The following is a 20,156-nucleotide window of genomic DNA, read 5'->3' as shown; positions in this document are numbered from 1 at the left end:
TTACTGTTTATTATTTAGGTATAGATTTAAGAACCAGAAAAATCACCTAAAAGCATCAAGTGGATGTTTCTGTGGATCCCTTTACAGGTGCAGGCACAGTTGATTTTTATTTAAGCCTTTTAAATAGTTATACTTAAAACCTTATGTGCATTTATTACTTCTTTATAATAAATAAGTTTAAAAACTGAAATATGGAATAAGAGAAAAAGGAAGCCTAAGACATCCTGAGGGCTAAGAAAGAGTTTTCTGAAAAAATGTGCAGTTTGAGTTTTATATGTTAAGAATTTACACTGTTGCTTACTCTCCCTCTTGGAAGTATGCCTATTCCTTTCCCTTTCCTTCTTCCTCTTTTTTCCCCACAGGTATTCATATCCTAAACTCTAGGGGACCCCCATGAGACTTGGAACCAGGGGAGCAATAGGCAATAGCAGCTCGTTCTGGCCTAACCCCTGAACCTCTCCAATTCCTCCTTTTTTCTGATTTGCCAGTGAGCCAAAGCAGCCCACCTAAGCTCTTCTCGTATTGCTTCTTCTATTTTAAGCCCTTCCTTGTTTCACTGTCCCCAGCTTTAATAAATGCACTTTCAAAATTAAAAAAAGAATTTACACTGTTAAAGTCAGGTTTGGAGAAGGACAGAATGGTAGTAAGATGACGAATTGAGAGTCTGTTTCGATAGTCCAGACAGAAGATTGTGGGTGTCCGATATAGAGCAGTTCTATTTGGGATAGAGGAAGAAGGAAAGTACATGTGGAAGATACTTAGGTGGCAATCTTTTGTTTGTATAGGCTTCACCAATGCCTGTAAAACTAAAGCCTGATTACTGGAGTGAAAAATTACAGAAAGAAGCAGAAGCTTTTGCTTACTATCGCCGGACACACACTGCCAATGAGCGGCGGCGGCGTGGTGAAATGAGGGATCTCTTTGAAAAATTGAAAATCACACTGGGTTTACTTCATTCTTCCAAGGTTTCCAAAAGTCTCATTCTGACTAGGGTAAGTGTTCTATGTAAATGACAAATAAGAGCTTGACAAAGAGAATCTTCTAGGGATATTGGAAGAGAAAATATTGCCATTTGAGGGAAATTGAAATAATAGTTGTATTTAACATCTGAATATGGACTAATGAGGCCCAATACATCCTTTAGAGCAGGGGTCCCCAAACTTTTTACACAAGGGGCCAGTTCACTGTCCCTCAGACTGTTAGAGGGCTGGACTATAAAAAAAACTATGTACAAATCCCTATGCACACTGCACATACCTTATTTTAAAGTAAAAAAAAAACGAGAACAATACAATATTTAAAATAAAGAACAAGTAAGTTTAAATCAACAAACTGACCAGTATTTCAATGGGAACTATGCTCTCACTGACCACCAATGAAAGAGGTGCCCCTTCCGGAAGTGCGACGGGGGCCGGATAAATGGCCTCGGGGCCGCAGTTTGGGGACCCCTGCTTTAGAGGGAAAAGTCTTAATGTTGAGTCAGAGAAGCTTTTCATTAAAAGTCAGGTTCTTAATCAGCAGAGCTATTGTCAGAAAACCTGGTAAGCTCTCTTTAGCACAATCGCTTTACATTGGTGTTCTTCATTGCACTTAGAACAGTTTATCTCAGTGAAAAGCACAACATAAGTGGTATTTTAACATACTTAATAATTGACATTCCTTTTAAAAGAACAGCTGAAATATTCAGGTGAGCATAAGTTTTAAGTTTGCATGGAGGGAAATACAAGGCAAGCCTTCATATCCCTCTAAACAGTGTTATTTCAACCAGATTTCACTTAGACTAGGAGATGATTTTAAAGTTGATTATTAAAATCTAAGTAAGCAGAGTAAAATGATGCTTTTTGGAAATAATTATGTTCTCTAGAATTATAAGCCAGAAAACCTGCAGTTTAACAAAAAAAATAATTTCTAAGACATGAATTATTTTAAATGGCATTATAAAGTTCTCTAAAATAGTGGGTTAAATTTTTCAATAGAGACAATTGATTGACATGATACTATTATTTCTATTCTAGGCATTCAGCGAAATTCAGGGACTAACAGATCAGGCTGACAAGTTAATAGGACAGAAAAATCTCCTGACTCGAAAACGGAATATTTTGATACGGAAAGTATCATCTCTTTCAGGTGAGACATGTGAATGGTCTCTGGTAAAGAGTATAACAGCTTTAGTAAGGAGAAATTCTTAGTAGATCTTTCAGATAGTACTTAGTTTAAGGTTTGGTTCCCATAGAGAATGGCACAGTTATCTTTTGACTAGGTGGGACTTTTTTTTTGGATTATAATCACTCTTGCCTTCCATAGTTTTGGGGAATATAGTTAAATCAACTGGATTTCAGTTGACTCTATTTCTCATTATTATGTGGGGTCACATAGAGAGTGACACTTTATTCCCTGTCAACTTATAGGTAAGACAGAAGAAGTGGTCCTGAAGAAGCTAGAGTATATTTATGCAAAACAACAAGCACTAGAGGCACAAAAAAGAAAAAAGAAGATGGGATCAGATGAGTTTGATGTGTCTCCCAGAACTAGCAAACAGCAGGAAGGATCTTCTTCATCATCTGTAGATCTCGGACAGATGTTTATTAATAACAGGAAGGGGAAACCTTTGATTCTTTCCAGGAAAAGAGACCAGGCCACAGGTAGGAGGGACATTCTTTGCTTTCCTCAATGTAGACAAGCATTAGTTTAGATTAGTTTAGTTTAGTTTAGTGGACTGAACATCTTGTGGCCATAATTTTAGTTGTAATTGAATGAATTAAATATGGGTTGTATAAAAAGTAAAACATTAACTATATTAGATTTCAGTTTCTAGCTTTCATGCTGAAGCAAATCCTAAGAAGTTACCAGTCATGGTAACATATAAGACCTACTTATGATATAGCCTATAGTCATATGTATTTCCCTCTACTGTTTCACTGAGTATTTTTTTAGGCTGCCATCTTTTCAGACTTTATATATGAACTTTTGATTTCCTTGCGGTTCTGCTCATCAGTTGTAAGGAAGTTTGGGTCTAGCTGAGACAAATAAATTGGAGAATTTTTAAATTTAATTTTGTTGAACCAGGCTCTTTTTTTCCATCAGATTGCCTATCAGTGAATTGATATTAAGGAACAAAGTAAATTGATTTTAACTTACTGCCCTCTCCTATCTTTATTTTTGGAAGTGAGGCAAAACTTATTTTACATTATTTGTTTATAGCCTTGGAGAATGGTATATCCTCTTTAACTCTTTCAGTAGCCTAGTGTATAAACCAGGAAGTCCGGTTTTTAAGATTAAGATAGTAGTGATGGAAACTGAAATATGAGTTAGTTTTAACATCGCAGAATCAAATGACGTTATTGCTGAGAAAGGATTTGCCATTTAGTCCAGTCACCTTATTTTACAGATGGAAAAACTGAGGTCTAGAAACTTGAAATAATTTGTTAGAGGTATATATAGGAAAGCAAGCCTAAGGGTAGAATTGGGTATGTTTTCATCCAGATTCACCATCAAGGTGATCAGAAGCATTCCATTGAAAAAGTGGTTCCATAGCTCATTCCTCAACAGGAACAAATTCTGATATTTAGGTAACCATTATTCAGTGAAAAGTAGTTCAGAAAGTAATTCTTGCCTTTTAAGTCAGTATGTGGTTTTAAAAATGTCTCCTTGACTCATAGGCTACACTTGCATTAGCTGAGGATTTTTTATCCTTAACTAATCTCTGATCTTTCTTACAGAAAATACCTCACCCTCTAACACTCCACACACCTCTGCCAACATCGTGATGACTCCACAAGGACAATTGCTCACCTTAAAAGGTCCCCTATACTCAGGACCAGTGGTAACTGTTTCTCCTGCTCTGTTAGAAGCAGATTTGAAGCCTCAAGCCAGCGTTTCTGTGGCTCAATCAGGTATGTTATAGGTGTTGTCCTATATGGATAGTGAAAAGGAGTTACCCCTAATGTATCATAGTGACAGAGAAAGCCTTTGAATGTGTTCTGTAATGATGAAGAACTCTTATATCCACATGTGCCCTTTTGGAACACATTTGGTATTGATTTTTTTTTTTTTTTTTTTGGTATTTTTCCGAAGTTGGAAACGGGGAAGCAGTCAGACAGACTCCCGCAGGTGCCCGACCGGGATCCACCTGGCACGCCCACCAGGGGCAATGCTCTGCCCATCCGGGGCATCGCTCTGTTGCAACCAGAGCCATTCTAGCACCTGAGGCAGAGGCCATGGAGCCATCCTCAGCGCCCCGGCCAACTTTGCTCCAGTGGAGCCTTGGCTGCGGGAGGGGAAGAGAGAGACAAAGAGGAAGGAAAGGGGGAGGGGTGGAGAAGCAGGTGGGCGCTTCTCCTGTGTGCCCTGGCCTGGAATCGAACCTGGGACTCCTGCACGCCAGGCCAATGCTCTACCACTGAGCTAACTGGCCAGGGCCTTTTTTTTTTTTTTTTTTTTTTTTGAGAGAGAGATACAGAGAGGGACAAATGGGAAGGGGGGAGAGAGATGAGAAGCATCAATTCTTTGTTGCGGCACCTTAATTGTTCATTGATTACTTTATTATATGTGCCTTGACCGGGGGGGCTCCAGATAAGCCAGTCACCCCTTGCTCAAGCCAGTGAGTGATCTTGGGGTCATGTCTATGACCCTGTGCTAAAGCTGGTGAGCCCATGCTCAAGCCAGATGAGCCAGTGCTCAGGCCGGCGACCTCAGGTTTCTAACCTCGGTCCTCAGTGTCCCAGGCCGATGCTCTATCCACTAGGCCACCACCTGGTCAGGCTTGATTGTTTTTTGTTTTTTTGTTTGTTTGTTTGTTTGTTTTTACCTGGGATTGGGTACTATTTTGTGATCTCTAGTTATTTCTAACTAAGAAAAAAATTGAAAAGATGTAAGAGAAGGAAGACGAGAAGTCATTGTTTTAGTTTTTGGTACTGTTAATATTTGTAAATTTTGTATTTTAGTCAGAGATGATGTATTCCTACATTATGAGCCTGATTCAGTTTGAGTGCCACTTGTTTTTGGGAATAAGGAGTAGAGTTGAGAAGGAAGTCTGTTCCTTTTTTCATGATATAGATTTTAGGCACCTGAGTTTCTATTAACATACAAGGGTATCCTTACTAATACTGCTAAACCCAGTCTGGAGGTATCATTTTTTTCTCTTACAGTTCTTCCTATAGTGCTCCTCTTTCCCCTCAGAGTAGTTAATTGAGTGAACAGAATGAAGATCTGTGTCTGCATCAGGATAAAGAATTACCTTGGGGCTCTGGCTGGATAGCTCAGTTGGCTAAAGCATCATGCAAAAGCACAGGGTTGCTGGTTTGATCCTTAGTCAGGGCACATACAGGAACAGATCAGTGTTTCTGTCTCTTGTCTCTCTCTCCCTTCCTCTCTCTCTAAAATCAATAAAATAAACATTTAAAAAATGGATTTGGAGAACCTTTAAGGCCTCCATCTAAAAAAAAAAATTACCTTGGGGAGCATTTTTGTAAAATAATTAAATAGAACTTTTATTAATGATGGAATATCAAATACTTTTTTTAAAATAGTCTTTTGATTGGAATTTATCTTTTTAGGCTAGGTCCATAATTTGAAGGACTAATATTTCTATCTTTTTCATAAAAGTAGACTGGAATTTTAAGTACAGTTCCCCAAATAGTCATTGGTACGAATGAGAGATGCTTACTACTGTGGATCTAAATGCAATTTTCTCCCCCCCCAGAAAATGACGACTTATTTATGATGCCAAGAATTGTTAATGTGACATCACTGGCCACAGAAGGAGGTTTGGTAGATATGAGTGGCAGCAAATATTCTCACGAAGTTCCTGATGGCAAGCTACCCGACCACCTGAAAAACACTGTCAGGAATGAAGATAACTCCTTTGAAGATTCAGGTAGAATCTCTTCTAGAGGCAACCATAGAAATGGCAGAATGGCATTGGGTCCAACACAGGTTTTTCTGGCAAATAAAGATTCTGGTTTTTCACAAATAGTTGATGTTTCCAGTATGCAAGAAGCACAAGACTTCTTACCCAAAATGATTTCTGGTGATATGAGAGGGATTCAGTATAAATGGAAAGAGAATGAATCAAGACGAGAGAGACTGAAGCCAAAGGAGTCTCCATTTCATAAATTAAAAATGAAAGATCTCAAAGACTCAAGCATAGAGATGGAACTAAGAAAGGCAGCATCAGCTATAGAGGAAGCAGCACTGGATCCCAGCGAACTGCTAACTAATGTGGAAGATGAGGATGATACTGATGAGACACTGACATCTCTGCTCAATGAGATTGCCTTTCTTAATCAGCAACTAAATGATGACTCTGTTAGCCTGACGGAACTGCCCAGCTCTATGGATACAGAGTTCCCAAGGGATGCTCGACAGGCTTTCATCAGTAAGCTTCCTCCTGGGAACCGAGAAAGTTTTCAGGTTGGCCATTTGGGAACTGGTTTGAAAGAATTGCCTGATGTACAAGGGGAGAGTGACTCTGCCAGTCCCCTCCTCTTGCACTTGGAGGATGATGATTTTTCTGAGAATGAAAAACAAATTTCAGAACCAGCTTCTGAGCCAGATGTCCTTAAGATTGTTATTGACTCTGAGATAAAAGATTCCCTTCTTTTTCACAGGAAAGTCAGTGATGTAGGGAAGAGTACTTCTGGAGTCCCTGCAGAACCTGAAAATGTTTCCTCACCCCCCGTTCTACACATGAAGGCTGGCCTAGAGAACAGCAGTACAGATACTTTGTGGAGGCCTATGCCAAAATTGGCACCTCTAGGATTAAAAGTAGCTAATCCTTCCAGTGATGCAGATGGTCAGAGTCTCAAGGTGATGCCTTGTTTGGCACCTGTAGCTGCCAAAGTTGGGGCAGTTGGACACAAAATAAATTTAACAGGGAATGACCAGGAATGCCGGGAGAGCAAGGTGATGCCTACATTGGCACCTGTTATGGCCAAATTGGGCAACTCTGGGGCCTCACCAAGTTCTGCAGGGAAATGAACTTACTTATTTTCAGGCAGAAGCCAGGCTGTGAGGAGAAACCTCCTTTCTCTGCTGGCATCTGTTTATTTGTGTCATGAACTGTCATCCTTGACTTTGATGCAGTGGATAATGGTAGGGAAAGGGGTAGGTTGCTGACCTCGGTATAAGAAGTTACTGCTTTGAAATTCTGATCATGTTAAAATGTGTTACCTCACTTGTGGTGCTGGGTCTCCTCATCCTCTCTAAGAAGATGTGATCCATTACTGAACATGAGGTGCCCCTCTTACCCAAGGAATTCGTAACAAGATTATGTAGATCCATAGATGTTTCCTAATTCTTCCCTCCCAGAGAAGAAGCTGCTTGAGACTTTGGACTTGCGGTGGACTGAACTGTAGTTGATAGCTGTTGTTTAAGTGCGAAATTCAAGGAATGTGATGTACTTGTGCAGAGGGATCCAGAAGAGATAGTTTTTAGTTGGTGTTTCAAGAATAGAGAGAGGGATGGGTACCGTGGAATACCAAAGTGAAGTACTTTGTGTCATTCAGCAAAATTCTCTTTCATATCCCAAGTAGCTTCCATTCCCTCATCTTTTCAATCAGAATTATCAGTCCAAGCTTTCTGGTAAATTAAGAATGCTTTTAACTTTTATTACTAAGATAATTTTTTGAGATGTTAAAAAAAATACTAGTTCTCCCTTACTGTCTTTGGGCATTGAGAAGAGCATTTCATAGTACCAGGGATATATTTTATATATATTTTGCAGGTAGGCATAGAGGGATCCCTCCCACTTTCACAAATCATGTCACTTGAGAGACAGCTAAAATGAAAAGCATTCCCTTCCCAGACAGAGAAAGTGGCCAAAATGAAAAATTGTGAGGCTGGATATTTCCCAAATCAAACAGCCTCCTGGTGCTTGAAGGTTTCATTCACTATTACTTGCACAGGATGTTAAGTAAAGAAAAGTCACAGTAGGCACTCTTTACCAGGGAAATACGGCAGTATTTGAATCACAAGATATATTTTTTATTATCTGCTACCATGGATTCAATGATCTGTAGAGCTTTTTCACTCATTAGCTGTCAGGGTATGAAGGACTGGCAGCCTGTAAAGATAAAGATATATTTATATTTTTGTATAGTTGTTTTCATAGATTTCTCAAAGGCTGAAGTTTTCAACCTAGAAGATGAGATTTGTATTGAGTATAGAAATGATGTTTCCTATCTAGTTTGTAAATAATCATGGTGCACTTGAGGGGTCTCTTGGAAACTCTTGGGGGCAAGAATCACTATTCTGAAAATGTATAGACGGATTTAGCTGCTGCATTTGCCTTTCTTAAATAATTATATTTTGGAATGTAACCCATGTTCTGTCTTCATTGACAGGAGTTGCTTGTGTTGTTAAACACTAACACAAGAGCTTCCAGTGCCTGGGCTGTGCCTAGGTGATGCTATTTCTTTTACATCCCCTGCCTTCTTTATCCCAATTCCCATCAGCATATCTTCAGACCTAGGTTGTGAGACCAACTTTGGAATGGTTCTAGCCAGTGAATTATTACTTCCATGGTTGGTTCCCTTTCTAGTAACAGATTGAAAAGGGTGGAAAATTTTCCTCTGCCAGTCACAGGGGGAGCAGATTCTTTGTTTTGTGCTACTTGCCTTTCTAGACCTTGCTCATCTAGCATTCAGCCTTCCCTCCTCTAAGATTATTGAAGAAGCTTGAAGTAGGTAATGAGTGCCTCTTAGCTTCTCATTATCCTTTCCACTCTATACCCAGCAAATTTCATTCATGCCTTAGCCAAGGAGTCCAGCACCTGTCTTCCCTGCTAATAATTGTCCTTGGAGAGTTGCTAGTACTTTAATCCAGGTATAGCAGTTTCCCATTCTTTCCTTGCTTGTCCTCACATTTCCTCCTGACTTCCCAAAGCCCTTGTTATGGCTTTTGAGAGTTAGCAAAGGAACAGGCAAGTGAGCGAATACTCCTCAGGAAAAGAAGGACCATTCTGCTTCTGAACACTGTTCACTTTTTTATAGACAAACAGGTAGAAATCAGTTTTTGATGGAAAGATAATTTGTCTGAGAGATGTACAAAGGTGGAAATAAGAGATGGTTCCTGGTGATCAAGGAAGGCTGCAGATGTCATTACAAACCCCCAAGATACGGTGTGTTTTTAAGAGCTCTTAGAACTAGGAAGTTATTGGCTATTCTGAGGAGGGCTCAGTCTTCAGAACAATCCTGCAGTTTGACAGAAATCCAGAATATCCAGAAAGTCCTAACCTTTCACCTTACCCCAGGAGAAACTGATTTATGAAAATTACATGTGTAATTGTGAAAGATGTAATTGAGCGAGAGAAGTTGAGGAATCTGAAGAATAGTGAGCTCTCATCCTAACTCTAAGAAGCATGATATGAGTAGACCAATAATTCGCCTTTTTTATACATCTGTAAATAAATGGAATGTTTTTAAGAATATAATTATGTCAGATTTAGCTTTTTCTTTTATATATTAAATATATATCTTTCCTTTTTTGCTGTTGAAAAATGACTATTTTTTTAGAAACCCAAGAACAGAAGAAGTTTGGTGAGCGGAAGGCAGAATGTGTGAACTTGAAGTAAATAAATCAGTTATAATAATTAAAGCAGGACTTTGTGTTGGGAGGTTTGTGCTTAGTTGGAGTAGAGTCTTAATGCACCGAGTCATGTTTGAGACAGGTACCACTGAAGTTGTTTTATCATAAGAATTCCTTACTGTTTTCAAATTTTCTGACATACGATTTGGGGGAGGTTTTTGGTGTTTTAATCCTTGAAGTATGTTTTAAATGAAGACTTTAGGATTTTATACAACTTGATGTCAAGTATATGTCTCAAGAAGTCATTCTACAGTGAAGAAAGGCTAGCTTCATAGTACCAATGTGTGCAAGGAAAGGGCAAGTGAGCCTCTTACCCTGGGGAATAAAAGAACATGAACATAGTCATAGCAGGTAAGGACGATAGATGATCTTAAATCAAGATATATGTTACCTAGTACCATGACTTACAAAAAAAAAAAAATATATATATATATATATACATATTGAAGTCTTTCAGATTGAACTACTCTAGGTCACAGATCAAGTCCAATTATATAAATTCATACAAATAGCTTTGTTTAGTTTCATAGTAAATGCAGGTCTTTCCCCCCAAAATTGATGCCTGACTGTAGGTCTTTCAATAACAAGTTTGAAAATGTTTTGAATACAGAAAAAAGTCAGACAAGCCATCTATTATTTGGTCAGAGTTTAGAAGTATACTTATTTCTCCTGCTAAATTATATTGGTTGAGATATTCTAGTGGAATGGTATCAGGTGAATTGAGAGGTAAATGCACTTTGAAGACGGGTCTAAAAAAATGGTAATAACCCTTATCCCTCACACTCAGAAGATTATTTTTTAAAAAATGCACAGAGTAGGCACATTTTCAGGTACTCTTTATAGAGAATAGTTGATAAACAAGAATCAATACATTTCTTGCACAAAATTGTTGGCTTTGAAGAAAGTACTTGTAAGAGCATCAATACTTCATGTATCTACAGAAATTTTACATGAACATTAATGGCTAGATGCAGAGAAAATTAAAAGATGAGGTTATAGACTCATTGCCATTTGGAGAAAAAAAGATCAGTCCAAAATGCATTTTTGAAATAAGAAATTTGATATATATAACTTTTGAATTGAGGTAGTACATTAAATTTGAACTTCTCTACAAAGATATGTGTTGAGTAACAGTGATGAAGGTGTGTGTGGAATGTGAGATGGCTAAACCATGGGATGAGTTGGGAATTTTGAGACAAGTCTAAGCTCTACTGAATTTCTATGATAAACTCTGCTGTCAGAAGAGATTTTGTTAAATAGGAATACAGTCTTGGAAGCATTGTTTTGAGATCCACCCTGTTTCCAACTGCAAGCATTGGTCTCAGCTGTCCTATAGTGCCTTGCATGTAAAGGTGCTCAATAAATATTTGAATTGATGAGCAAATGTTTAGCCTGTTAGTTTTCCAGGATCTTATAATTGCACCTATTGGCATGTTCAGTCTAGGGTGAATTTATTTGTACTTTTTAAAAATAATTAAAAATTTTTTTTTTAATTTTAGAGAAAAGGGAGAGAGAAACATTGATTTTGTTGTTTCACTTATTTATGCACTCATTGGTGTGCCCTCACTGGGATTGAACCTAGAATCTTAGTGAGCTACCTGGCCAGGGCTATTTATGAATTTTTAGAGAGAAAGAGACATCAGTTTGTTGCTCCACTCATTCATGCATTCATTGGTTGGTTCTTGTATGCACCCTGTGGGGGATTGAACACACAACTTTGGCATGTGGGAACAAGATTCTAACCAACTTGTGAGCTACCTGGCCAGGCCAGGGCAAATCAGACAAGTGTATACATCTTTTCCTAGATATCTCTTTTAGAGTGACAACCATGTATACTGTGTAGGACATACACAAGCAGAATAAAAAGCGAAAGAATATGGATGATCAATTGCATTTTGGAGGGTGGAGTGGTGAATATATAATTTGGAGAAAAGGGAACAAGGCTTCTATTGACACTGGACCCAGGACTATTATTTTTTGAGGAATAATTAATAAAGGTTGGGGACAGCCTAGCACAGGGGTCGGGAACCTTTTTGACTGAGAGAGCCATGAACGCCACATATTTTAAAATGTAATTCTGTGAGAGCCATACAACGACCCACGTACCTTACGCATTATCCAATAAAAATTTGGTGGTGTCCCGGAGGACAGTTCTGATTGGCCCCAGTCACCCGCAACCATGAACATGAGTGGTAGGAGATGAATGGCTTGTAATACATGAGAATGTTTTATATCTTTAACATTATTATTTTCTTATTAAAGATTTGTCTGTGAGCCAGATGCAGCCATCAAAAGAGCCACATCTGGCTCGCAAGCCATAGGTTCCCGACCCCTGACCTAGATCATCTTAGGCATTGAAAATTGTAACTTGAATTTGCCTCTGCAACTTAAGCTTCAGATGAGAATAATTTGGGGGCCATTTTCTCTAAGGCAATAAACCAATATAGGACAGAAAATGACCGAAGACACTCTAGAAACCCATTTTACCTGGCCGTGAGTGAGGAAATCATTACTGGACCCAAAAGTGTCAGGAGAGAATTAGGAACAACTCTTGAGGATGGAAGTGGCAGTTGCTGGGAATGCAGCACATGGACACCAGGTGGCACCATTTATTAGTGTTATATTGTTTTCAACCACCATAGAGAGAAAATGATAGATGAGGAATTAAAAGGAACCAATCTCCCATTTCATATTGTGGTTAACAACTTTGCCTCCTTCCAGATTTGGAGTATAAATGTGAAAATTCCATTTTATAATTTCATTACATCTGCAGTGCATAGTTGAAGGGAAAGGGAAGCCTCATGCCTCTGGTAGCTATTGCTAGTTGGTCTAGGAGGCCATTTCTTGAGCTGTGAGTTTTACAGATCTTGTTTTTAATACTTGGTTAGAATACATACAAGCACATACCTAGCAGCCTTGTTTTCATAATGTAGAATACACGTGCTTGACCAGGCAGTGGCGCAGTGGATAGAATGTGGACCTGGGATGCTGAGGACCCAGGTTTCAAACTGCAAGGTTGCCACCTTGAGCTGGCTGGCACATAAGAGAAAGTCAATGAACAACTAAAGTGCTGCAACTATGAGTTGATGCTTTTCATCTCTCCCTTGTTTGTCCCTGTCAGTGCCCCACTCCCATTAAAAAGACACACGAGGACATTCGTGTTTTGCCATTTGGTTGTACAAGACGCACCCACAGCAGTGGGTTTAGAGGTTCTTCCCCCCCCCCCCCCTTGTTAACATATCCACCAGGTGTTTCAAGGATCTGGATAGGTTAAGACACATACATGGTACTATTTCTCTGGCTTAGGATAACCTCTTTATAAGTCACTTTCTTGAAGTACCAAGGAGGCACAAATAAACTTTTATGCTGAGACACTTGTGAAATACTGTAAAGGTATTTCTGTGTACCCCCCCACACACACACACACACAAGCCCCTTGTGTTAAAGCTAAAACAATACTATTAAAACTGGTGTAAGCAAGGTTGACAGTGACCTCGCCAATGGAGTAGTACTAGGGAAAAGGTCTCATGAGTGAATTTTGATGGGAACAAGAAAAAGATCAACGAAGCTCAGCGTGAGAGTGCGGTGGGACCTGGGAGGTTAAACAAAAGATGAAACAAGTACATTTCATAAATACATTTGTCTCTTCTCTCCCCCACACGCCTAAAGCTCTCACCCCTGTTTTCCAGCTAATTGCCTAATAGTAACACTTCCTAGCAATCTAAAGAGTTATACTCCGGAGAGTCCTTCCACGTATGTCAACGCGCTGGGCAGGCTGTGAGCTGCTATTCTAACCGCTTTGGGTTTCAGCGCTGGTGTTCAATGTGGAGCAGAACCTTATGGCTGTGTCTCAATCTTGTAATTTTGAGCTAGGAGTTAGTTTCAGCTCTGGTCCCTCGGGCCTATCAAATGCCAACCCTGGCTTCCTGGAGGCGTAGTTGCCGTCTTGCTGGATCTCTGAGGAGTGCGCTTCTCTGAGGGACCAGACCTCATGATACCATAAAAGGCTTGGTTCTTTCAATTCTGAAGTCATATTCTGTTGACCTTCTAGAAGCGATATCCGCGACCACACTGTGCGGAATCGGTGGTTCTGAGGTCCGAGGTCCTCTGCTTCCTAGGCTTTCCCATTGGCTCCGCCCCCACAAGTCTCATTCGTTCACTTTCGGAACGCCCTCCTGGATACAGACCGCACCCTCTCGCTTCTGCTCCGCCTGCCCAGCTCGTAGCTTGGCGATACTTCGCGTTTTGAGCCACTGGTGCCACCATAGCTGCTCTTGCTGCCGCGGCAGCGGAGCTGAAATCGCCGAGCGCGATGCTTGAGGGCGTTATGAACGTTGCAGTCCCCGGGCCACGGGGCTGGTGAGGCTGGGTCCGAGCGGGGGCGCTGGCGAGTAGCAGGGGCTTCTAAGGGAGGTGAAAGATAAAGGTCCAGGGCCCCGTGAACGGCCTAGAGCGAGCTCCCGAGGGTCGGGGTTGCGGTGGGAGGCTCCTGCGGCAGAACGGGTTGCCGGGCCACAGCGAGCCCCGCTGTGCCGAGTGTCCCCGCGCCGCCAGCGCAGCTAGCTGCTCAGGCCCCATAAGGGAGTCCTCAGTGGCCTCTGCGGCGTCCTCCTTTGGACCCTGCATTTGCAATGGAAACTGTTGGGAATTAACGGGGACTAGACCAGCTACTAGCTACTAGTCGTATTAGGGCCTGTCCATCCCTACAGTTTAAACGCCTCTGGCAGGCACGGGCCTGTCCTGATACTGTAAGGGGCTGCGCAGGACTTGAAGCCAGGGGTGAGGAGAGGGGAAAGGGCTATATCTAGAGATAAGAGCGGCAGACAGAAAGGTGGCAGACTAGGTATGGTCGCTTTTGCTATCTCAGGCCTGTGAGAGGACATACTGGGAGACCCTGTGGAGTGGAAAGGCAGTGCTACTGTTGAGACAGATACCAAGATTGGGCCAGGAACTGTTCCGGAGCACCTCATCCTGATGGCTGTGGAAGGGTCAACCATTACCAGCCGGCTCAAGAACCTGCTGCGATCCCCTTCCATCAAATTACGGAGGAGTAAGGCAGGAAACCGGCGAGAGGACCTCAGTTCCAAGGTGAGTCCTAGCAACTCTCCCCTCCTCTGCTCTGTTTCTCTTTCACCTACTCTTTCTTGGTAAAGGGGAGACCTAGAAGCTCCTGTTGGCTCTGAAAGATCAAATGTGTCCATCTCTACCCCTCAGGAAAGCAGTGATTTAGTTTTAGGTTAAAGGAAAAAGAGCAGCAGGGCTGGGTGGCATGCTGAGATTCATTCATGGAAAGATAATTAGGAAGAAGGCAACCTGGATTCAGTTCAGTACAAACTAAGTCTGTGCTTGGGGAAGCCAGTTGATGTGCTATGACTCGGTTTCCCTTCTTGGATCACATATTCTGTGAAGGGTTAAGTTGTGACTAATGTAGCTGCAAGTGTTAGTGTCACAGCTGGGTTATGTAAGACTGTAGTAGCGTAAAGAAATGTGCTAGAACAGCTAGTCTGAGGAATTAGCTTGGCAGATACTCTTGCCTCGGGTCAAAACATTTATTTGTCTCTTCAAGAGATCTAAATTAATTTAACTGGAACTTCTTGGCTTCTTAGGAATGATAACATCAAAACAGTTCTGGTTTGCCCTTGAACATTGCTTATTTCATTCACTAAATGCCAAGAGCCACATCCCACCCTGCTGCACAGGTTCCTCAGAGACCAAGTCCCTTTTCATCCCTTCAGTTGTCTGGGTATTGGTGTTTATGTTTTCTTCTTTAGCTTTGCTGAGCCCCACAACTTTAGGAATACAAAAGTCGACTAAATTTACTTAATTCCTGAGGGAATTTAGCTAGGGCTTTTTCCCACAGGGTCATACTAGACTTTTGTATTTTATTAGCAGCCTGTAAACACAGTAGTAGCCTTGTGTGGTACAGGGTTGTTATAGGGAGAGGCATTTGAGACAGCATAGTTTTATTGCCCTGCATGTATCTTTTTAGAGATGAGTAAAGTTATTGAGGAATGATTTAGATAGAGTATTAATGAAGAACATGGCAGGATTCTGGGAGGACTTAGTTCAGATCCCTATCCCTTAAGCAGAACTTTACTTGAATTTGGTCAGAAGGTGAATGGCCTTTCTATATATTTCTCAGAGGTCATATTAAATCAAAATTGGCCACAAGGTTTCCTGGCAGTGTAGATAGTGACTTTTCCAAGTCCTCTTATTAATTAATCATTGTTCATTTTCTCTAGATGCAGTAGAATGAGGATGAAACTTCTAAACTTTCTTAGATTTGACTATTCAGTCATTTTTTTGTGTTGGGTCATTTGTTGCTGCAAACACTCATATTCTTGACTAGTAACTTGGCAATGACCAGCACTATTAGAGCAGTCTTCTCATATCTTTATCCTCTTTTTCTCACCAAGAATGGTATATAAGTAGTATAAATGTATGATGGGAATGTAGTCGTCAGTGTTAATACTTATTGTAATTTTGGTCGGGATCCAGAGGTATGGTCACCATTCTTTAAAACTTCCCATGTCATTCATCATTCATGCATTAAACATGTTTATTGTATGCCTATTATGTGTGGAATCAGGGATGAATAAAACATTATCTTTGCCATTCAAAGAACTTGTGGCTCGTCAGACTTGTAGAAGGATAATTATAACATGGTGTGTTAAGTAGTATAAATATGCAAAAGGTTAATGACAGCACAGGGGAAGGAACCTAAATCAGTTTAGGGGAATTAGGAAAGACTTCACAGAGGAAGGGGTGCTTGAACTGTGAGTCCTGAGGCAAGAGAAGAGAAGAAGCTCTCCAGGAAAACAGCGAAAAAGAGTATCCCTCGCATAACCATTAAATACCCAGTTTCAAATAGGAATTCAGTGCTTTAGATAATTTATTTATTTATTTATTTATTTATTTATTTATTTATTTATTTATGTGAGAGGAGGGGAGATATGAGGCAGAATCCTGCATGTGCCCTGACAGGGATCCACCAGGCAACCCTGTCTGGGGCAGATGCTCGAGTCCAGAGCTATTTTTAGTGCTTGAGGTTGATGTGCTTTGACCAGCTGAGCTATCCTCAGTGCCTGGGGCCATGCTCTAACCCAGTGGTTCTCAAGCTGTGGGTCACAACCCCGGTGGGTGTCAAACGACCAAAACACAGGGGTCTCCTAAAGCCATCGGAAAATACATATTTTATTTAAAAATGTATTGTATAATAAATATGTATTTTCTGATGGCTTTAGGCGACCCCTGTGTTTTGGTTGTTTGACCCCCACCGGGGTCGCGACCCACAGGTTGAGAACAGTTGCTCTAACCAGTTGAGCTGCAGGAGAGGAAGAAGGAGAGAAGAGGGAGAGGAAGAGGAGGAGAAACATATGGTCGCTTCTCCTGTGTGCCCTGAGAATTAAACTCGGAACATCTATACACTGGGCTGTCACTCTATCTGCTGAGCCATCGGCCAGGGCAGCTTCAGACTCGTTTTTTATTCTTTTTTTAAGTGAGAGGGAGAGGGACAGTCAGGAAGGAGGAGAGATGAGGATCATAAACTCATAGTTGCAGCACCTTAGTTCATTGATTGCTTTCTCATATGTGCCTTGACAGGAGGGCTCCAGCCAAGCCAGTAACCCTTTGCTCAAGCCAGCAACCATGGGCTCAAGACAGCGACCATGGGGTGATGTCTATAATCGCACACACAAGCCATTGAGTGACTGTGCTCAAGCTGGAAGAGCCTGCGCTCAAGCCAGCGACTTTGGAGTTTTGAACCTAGGTCCTCATCATTCCAGGCCGACCCTCTCTCAACTGTACCGGCACCTTGTCAGGCATAGATGGCTTTGTTTGTTCTAGAGCTGTGAATGAAGAAAATACTTAGCTGAAGTTGAAAGACCATTCAGTGGTCTGACAGAGCAAGAGTATTGGTGCATATCTTTAGCACTGAAAAGTAGTAGTCTTTGTGTGCCTAGGGTCCTACAGGTACATGGCTCCCAACATTCCCTTGTTGAAAACTGTCTATCTAACATAATTCTTAAAGCCTGCCTTGTGGTAACCCACATAGGACTTGCTGTGTAAAACATAAAGCTTTGTCAGCTGTTCTAATATGTGATGGCAGTGGGTAATCATGGTTACAGAGAGCTTGTGATTCATGGACAGCAAACTCTGAAATAAAATTTGAAGGCCAAAGACATATGCCCTTTGAGGGTCAAGGGACAAAGAAGGAAGTGACAGAGGGCCTTTCATGCAACTCTTACCTCAGATGGCCTGCTGCTTTGAATCATATTGTTCCTTCTTTCTAAAGTAGCCTTTTCACTAACGTCTTCACTTATTTTTGGACCCAAATCTGTATTTTTTGGAACCACAGGGCCTTCTCTGACTAGCCCCACTACCTTGGAACCAATTGTTATTTTATGTATGTCTTCATTTCCAAAGGTCAGGAGTCACATTCTTTATTTTCTTTATATTGCACTGTTTAGTACAGTGTAAGGTATACAGTAAATACTAAGTGACTAGTAAATTAATGAGAACAATATAAAGATGTGAAGTAGAGTAGGAATCAGTTTGGAATTCTGGAAGAACAGGAAATGATCAGGAGGAGTCTGTGGCCTCTTTAGAAGACAAATCAAGATTAAGAATAATAGCCTGACCTGTGGTGGTACAGTAGGTAAAGCGTTGACCTGGAAAGCTGAGGTCGCCAATTCGAAACCCTAGGCTTGCAAGGCACATATGGGAGTTGATGCTTCCTGCTCCTCCCCCTTCTCTCTCCTCTCTCTCTAAAAATGAATAAATAAAATATAAAAAATAATTTTAAAAAATTAAGAATAATAAAATGTTAGGAGACTTGACTTGGGGTGGTGAACACACAATACAATATATAGATGACATATTACAGAATTGTACACCTGAAACCTGTATAATTAATGTCACCCCAATAAATTCAATTTAAAAAGAATAGTATAATATTGAAAAAGAAGTAGTGGCCCTGACCAGCTAGCTCAGTGGTAGAGCATTGGCCTGGCGTGTGGAAGTCCTGGGTTCGATTCCCAGCCTTCCTCTCTGTCTCTCTCTTCCCCTCTGCAGCCAAGGCTCCATTGGAGCAAAGTTGGCCCGGGTGCTGAGGATGGTTCCATGGCCTCTGCCTCAGGTTCTAGAATGACTCCAGTTGCAATGGAGCAATGCCCTAGATGGGCACAGCATCGCCCCCTGGTGGGCTTGCCAGGTGGATCTGGGTTGGGCACATGTGGGAGTCTTGTCTCTTTGCCTCCTCACTTCTCACTTCAGAAAAAGAAGAAGGAAAAAGAAAGGTAGTGAGGCAGCCTGGTTAGGAGTGAAGGACATGAGAAGGACAGGGAAGTACATATATGCAGAAAGTAGTGCTCATTAAAGGCACTACTTTACGCCTTTAGGTAGAGCGACTCCTGCACGCCAGGCCGACGCTCTACCACTGAGCCAACCGGCCAGGGCATTAAAGGCTTTTTAATTAAGGAGAGATCTAGTTAAGAATATGGTTAATTGCGGAAGTCCCAGGTTCGATTCCCGGCCAGGGCACACAGGAGAGGCGCCCATCTGCTTCTCCACCCCTCCCCCGATCCTTCCTCTCTGTCTCTCTCTTCCCCTCCCACAGCCAAGGCTCCATTGGAGCAAAAGATAGCCCGGACACTGGGGATGGCTCCTTGGCCTCTGCCCCAGGCGCTAGAGTGGCTCTGGTCAAGGCAGAGCGATGCCCCGGATGGGCAGAACATCGCCCCCTGGTGGGCGTGCCGGGTGGATCCCGGTCGGGCGCATGCGGGAGTCTGTCTGACTGTCTCCCCGTTTCCAGCTTCAGAAAAATACAAAAGGAAAAAAAAAAAAAGAATATGGTTAATGCCTGACCTGTGGTGGCGCAGTGGATAAAGCATCGACCTGGAAATGCTGAGGTCGCTGGTTGGAAACCCTGGGCTTGCCTGGTCAAGGCACATATGGGAGTTGATGCTTCCAGCTCCTCCCCATCTTCTCTCTCTGTCTCTCTCTCCTCTCTCTCTCCCTCTCTGTCTCTCTCTCTCCCTTTCTCTCGCCTCTCTAAAATGAATAAATAAAATTTAAAAAAATGTAGAAAAAAAAGAATACAGTTAATGTATGGTTAAATGCTGGAGAGTTGGTAGAGATGGGAATTTAAATTATTAGAGAGTTGATGAGAGCTGAGATTTTTAAAAACATTCTCTAAGGTAGGGAAGCCTCTGCAGTATAATAGTACTGGAAGTAATTTGCAGTTTTATGCCATATCTGCTGAGTCTAGATGATGAAGTGTAACTTACAGTTATCAGTTGTAAATACCCTTCAACTCTGAAATCCTGTACAGTTAATTGTCAGCTCTATCTCTCATCTCAGTTGAGGCTATGTTATCTTTAGGCAAATGTGTGCTCTTGGTAGCTAACCCTCCCCCTATTAAAGTTTCTGAAAGATTTTTATGTGAAGGGAGTGGGGTTGTTCTTCTCTTTTAACAAAGGACAGAAATGGACTGAAGCTGAACAAACAAGATTTAAGTTAGGGACACAAAAGCATCACCTGTGCTGGAGTGCTGTTAATTGTGAAAAAGGAAG

At 41.4% G+C, this 20,156-nt stretch overlaps 2 protein-coding genes across 17 annotated transcripts in view; both read left to right on the top strand.

Annotated features, from left to right (window-relative positions):
- The window catches only part of MGA (MAX dimerization protein MGA), a 195,514-nt gene extending 184,553 nt beyond the window's left edge, over positions 1-10,961 (top strand). For 11 of the 12 annotated variants that reach the window (XM_066343735.1, XM_066343746.1, XM_066343741.1 and 8 more), the window contains 5 exons: positions 786-992; positions 2,016-2,127; positions 2,409-2,642; positions 3,720-3,893; positions 5,702-10,961. In XM_066343735.1, coding sequence (XP_066199832.1) covers positions 786-992; positions 2,016-2,127; positions 2,409-2,642; positions 3,720-3,893; positions 5,702-6,978 — 2,004 coding nt within the window. In that variant the 3' untranslated portion in view covers positions 6,979-10,961. The remainder of the gene's footprint in view (positions 1-785; positions 993-2,015; positions 2,128-2,408; positions 2,643-3,719; positions 3,894-5,701) is intronic. The other variant, XM_066343739.1, reaches the window with a different exon arrangement.
- Positions 10,962-13,851: 2,890 nt separating this feature from the next.
- Positions 13,852-20,156, top strand: part of MAPKBP1 (mitogen-activated protein kinase binding protein 1) — a 67,915-nt gene continuing 61,610 nt past the window's right edge. For 4 of the 5 annotated variants that reach the window (XM_066387952.1, XM_066387954.1, XM_066387955.1 and 1 more), the window contains exons 1-2: positions 13,852-13,944; positions 14,453-14,673. In XM_066387952.1, coding sequence (XP_066244049.1) covers positions 14,560-14,673 — 114 coding nt within the window. In that variant the 5' untranslated portion in view covers positions 13,852-13,944; positions 14,453-14,559. Of the gene's footprint in view, positions 14,674-20,156 lie in introns of all 5 variants that reach the window. The other variant, XM_066387953.1, reaches the window with a different exon arrangement.

The sequence above is a fragment of the Saccopteryx leptura genome, chromosome 6 (genome assembly GCF_036850995.1).
Source record: "Saccopteryx leptura isolate mSacLep1 chromosome 6, mSacLep1_pri_phased_curated, whole genome shotgun sequence".
Lineage (NCBI taxonomy): Eukaryota > Metazoa > Chordata > Mammalia > Chiroptera > Emballonuridae > Saccopteryx > Saccopteryx leptura.
The sequence above is the reverse complement of the archived record's forward strand: the minus strand, read 5'-3'. Positions and strand labels throughout refer to the sequence as shown.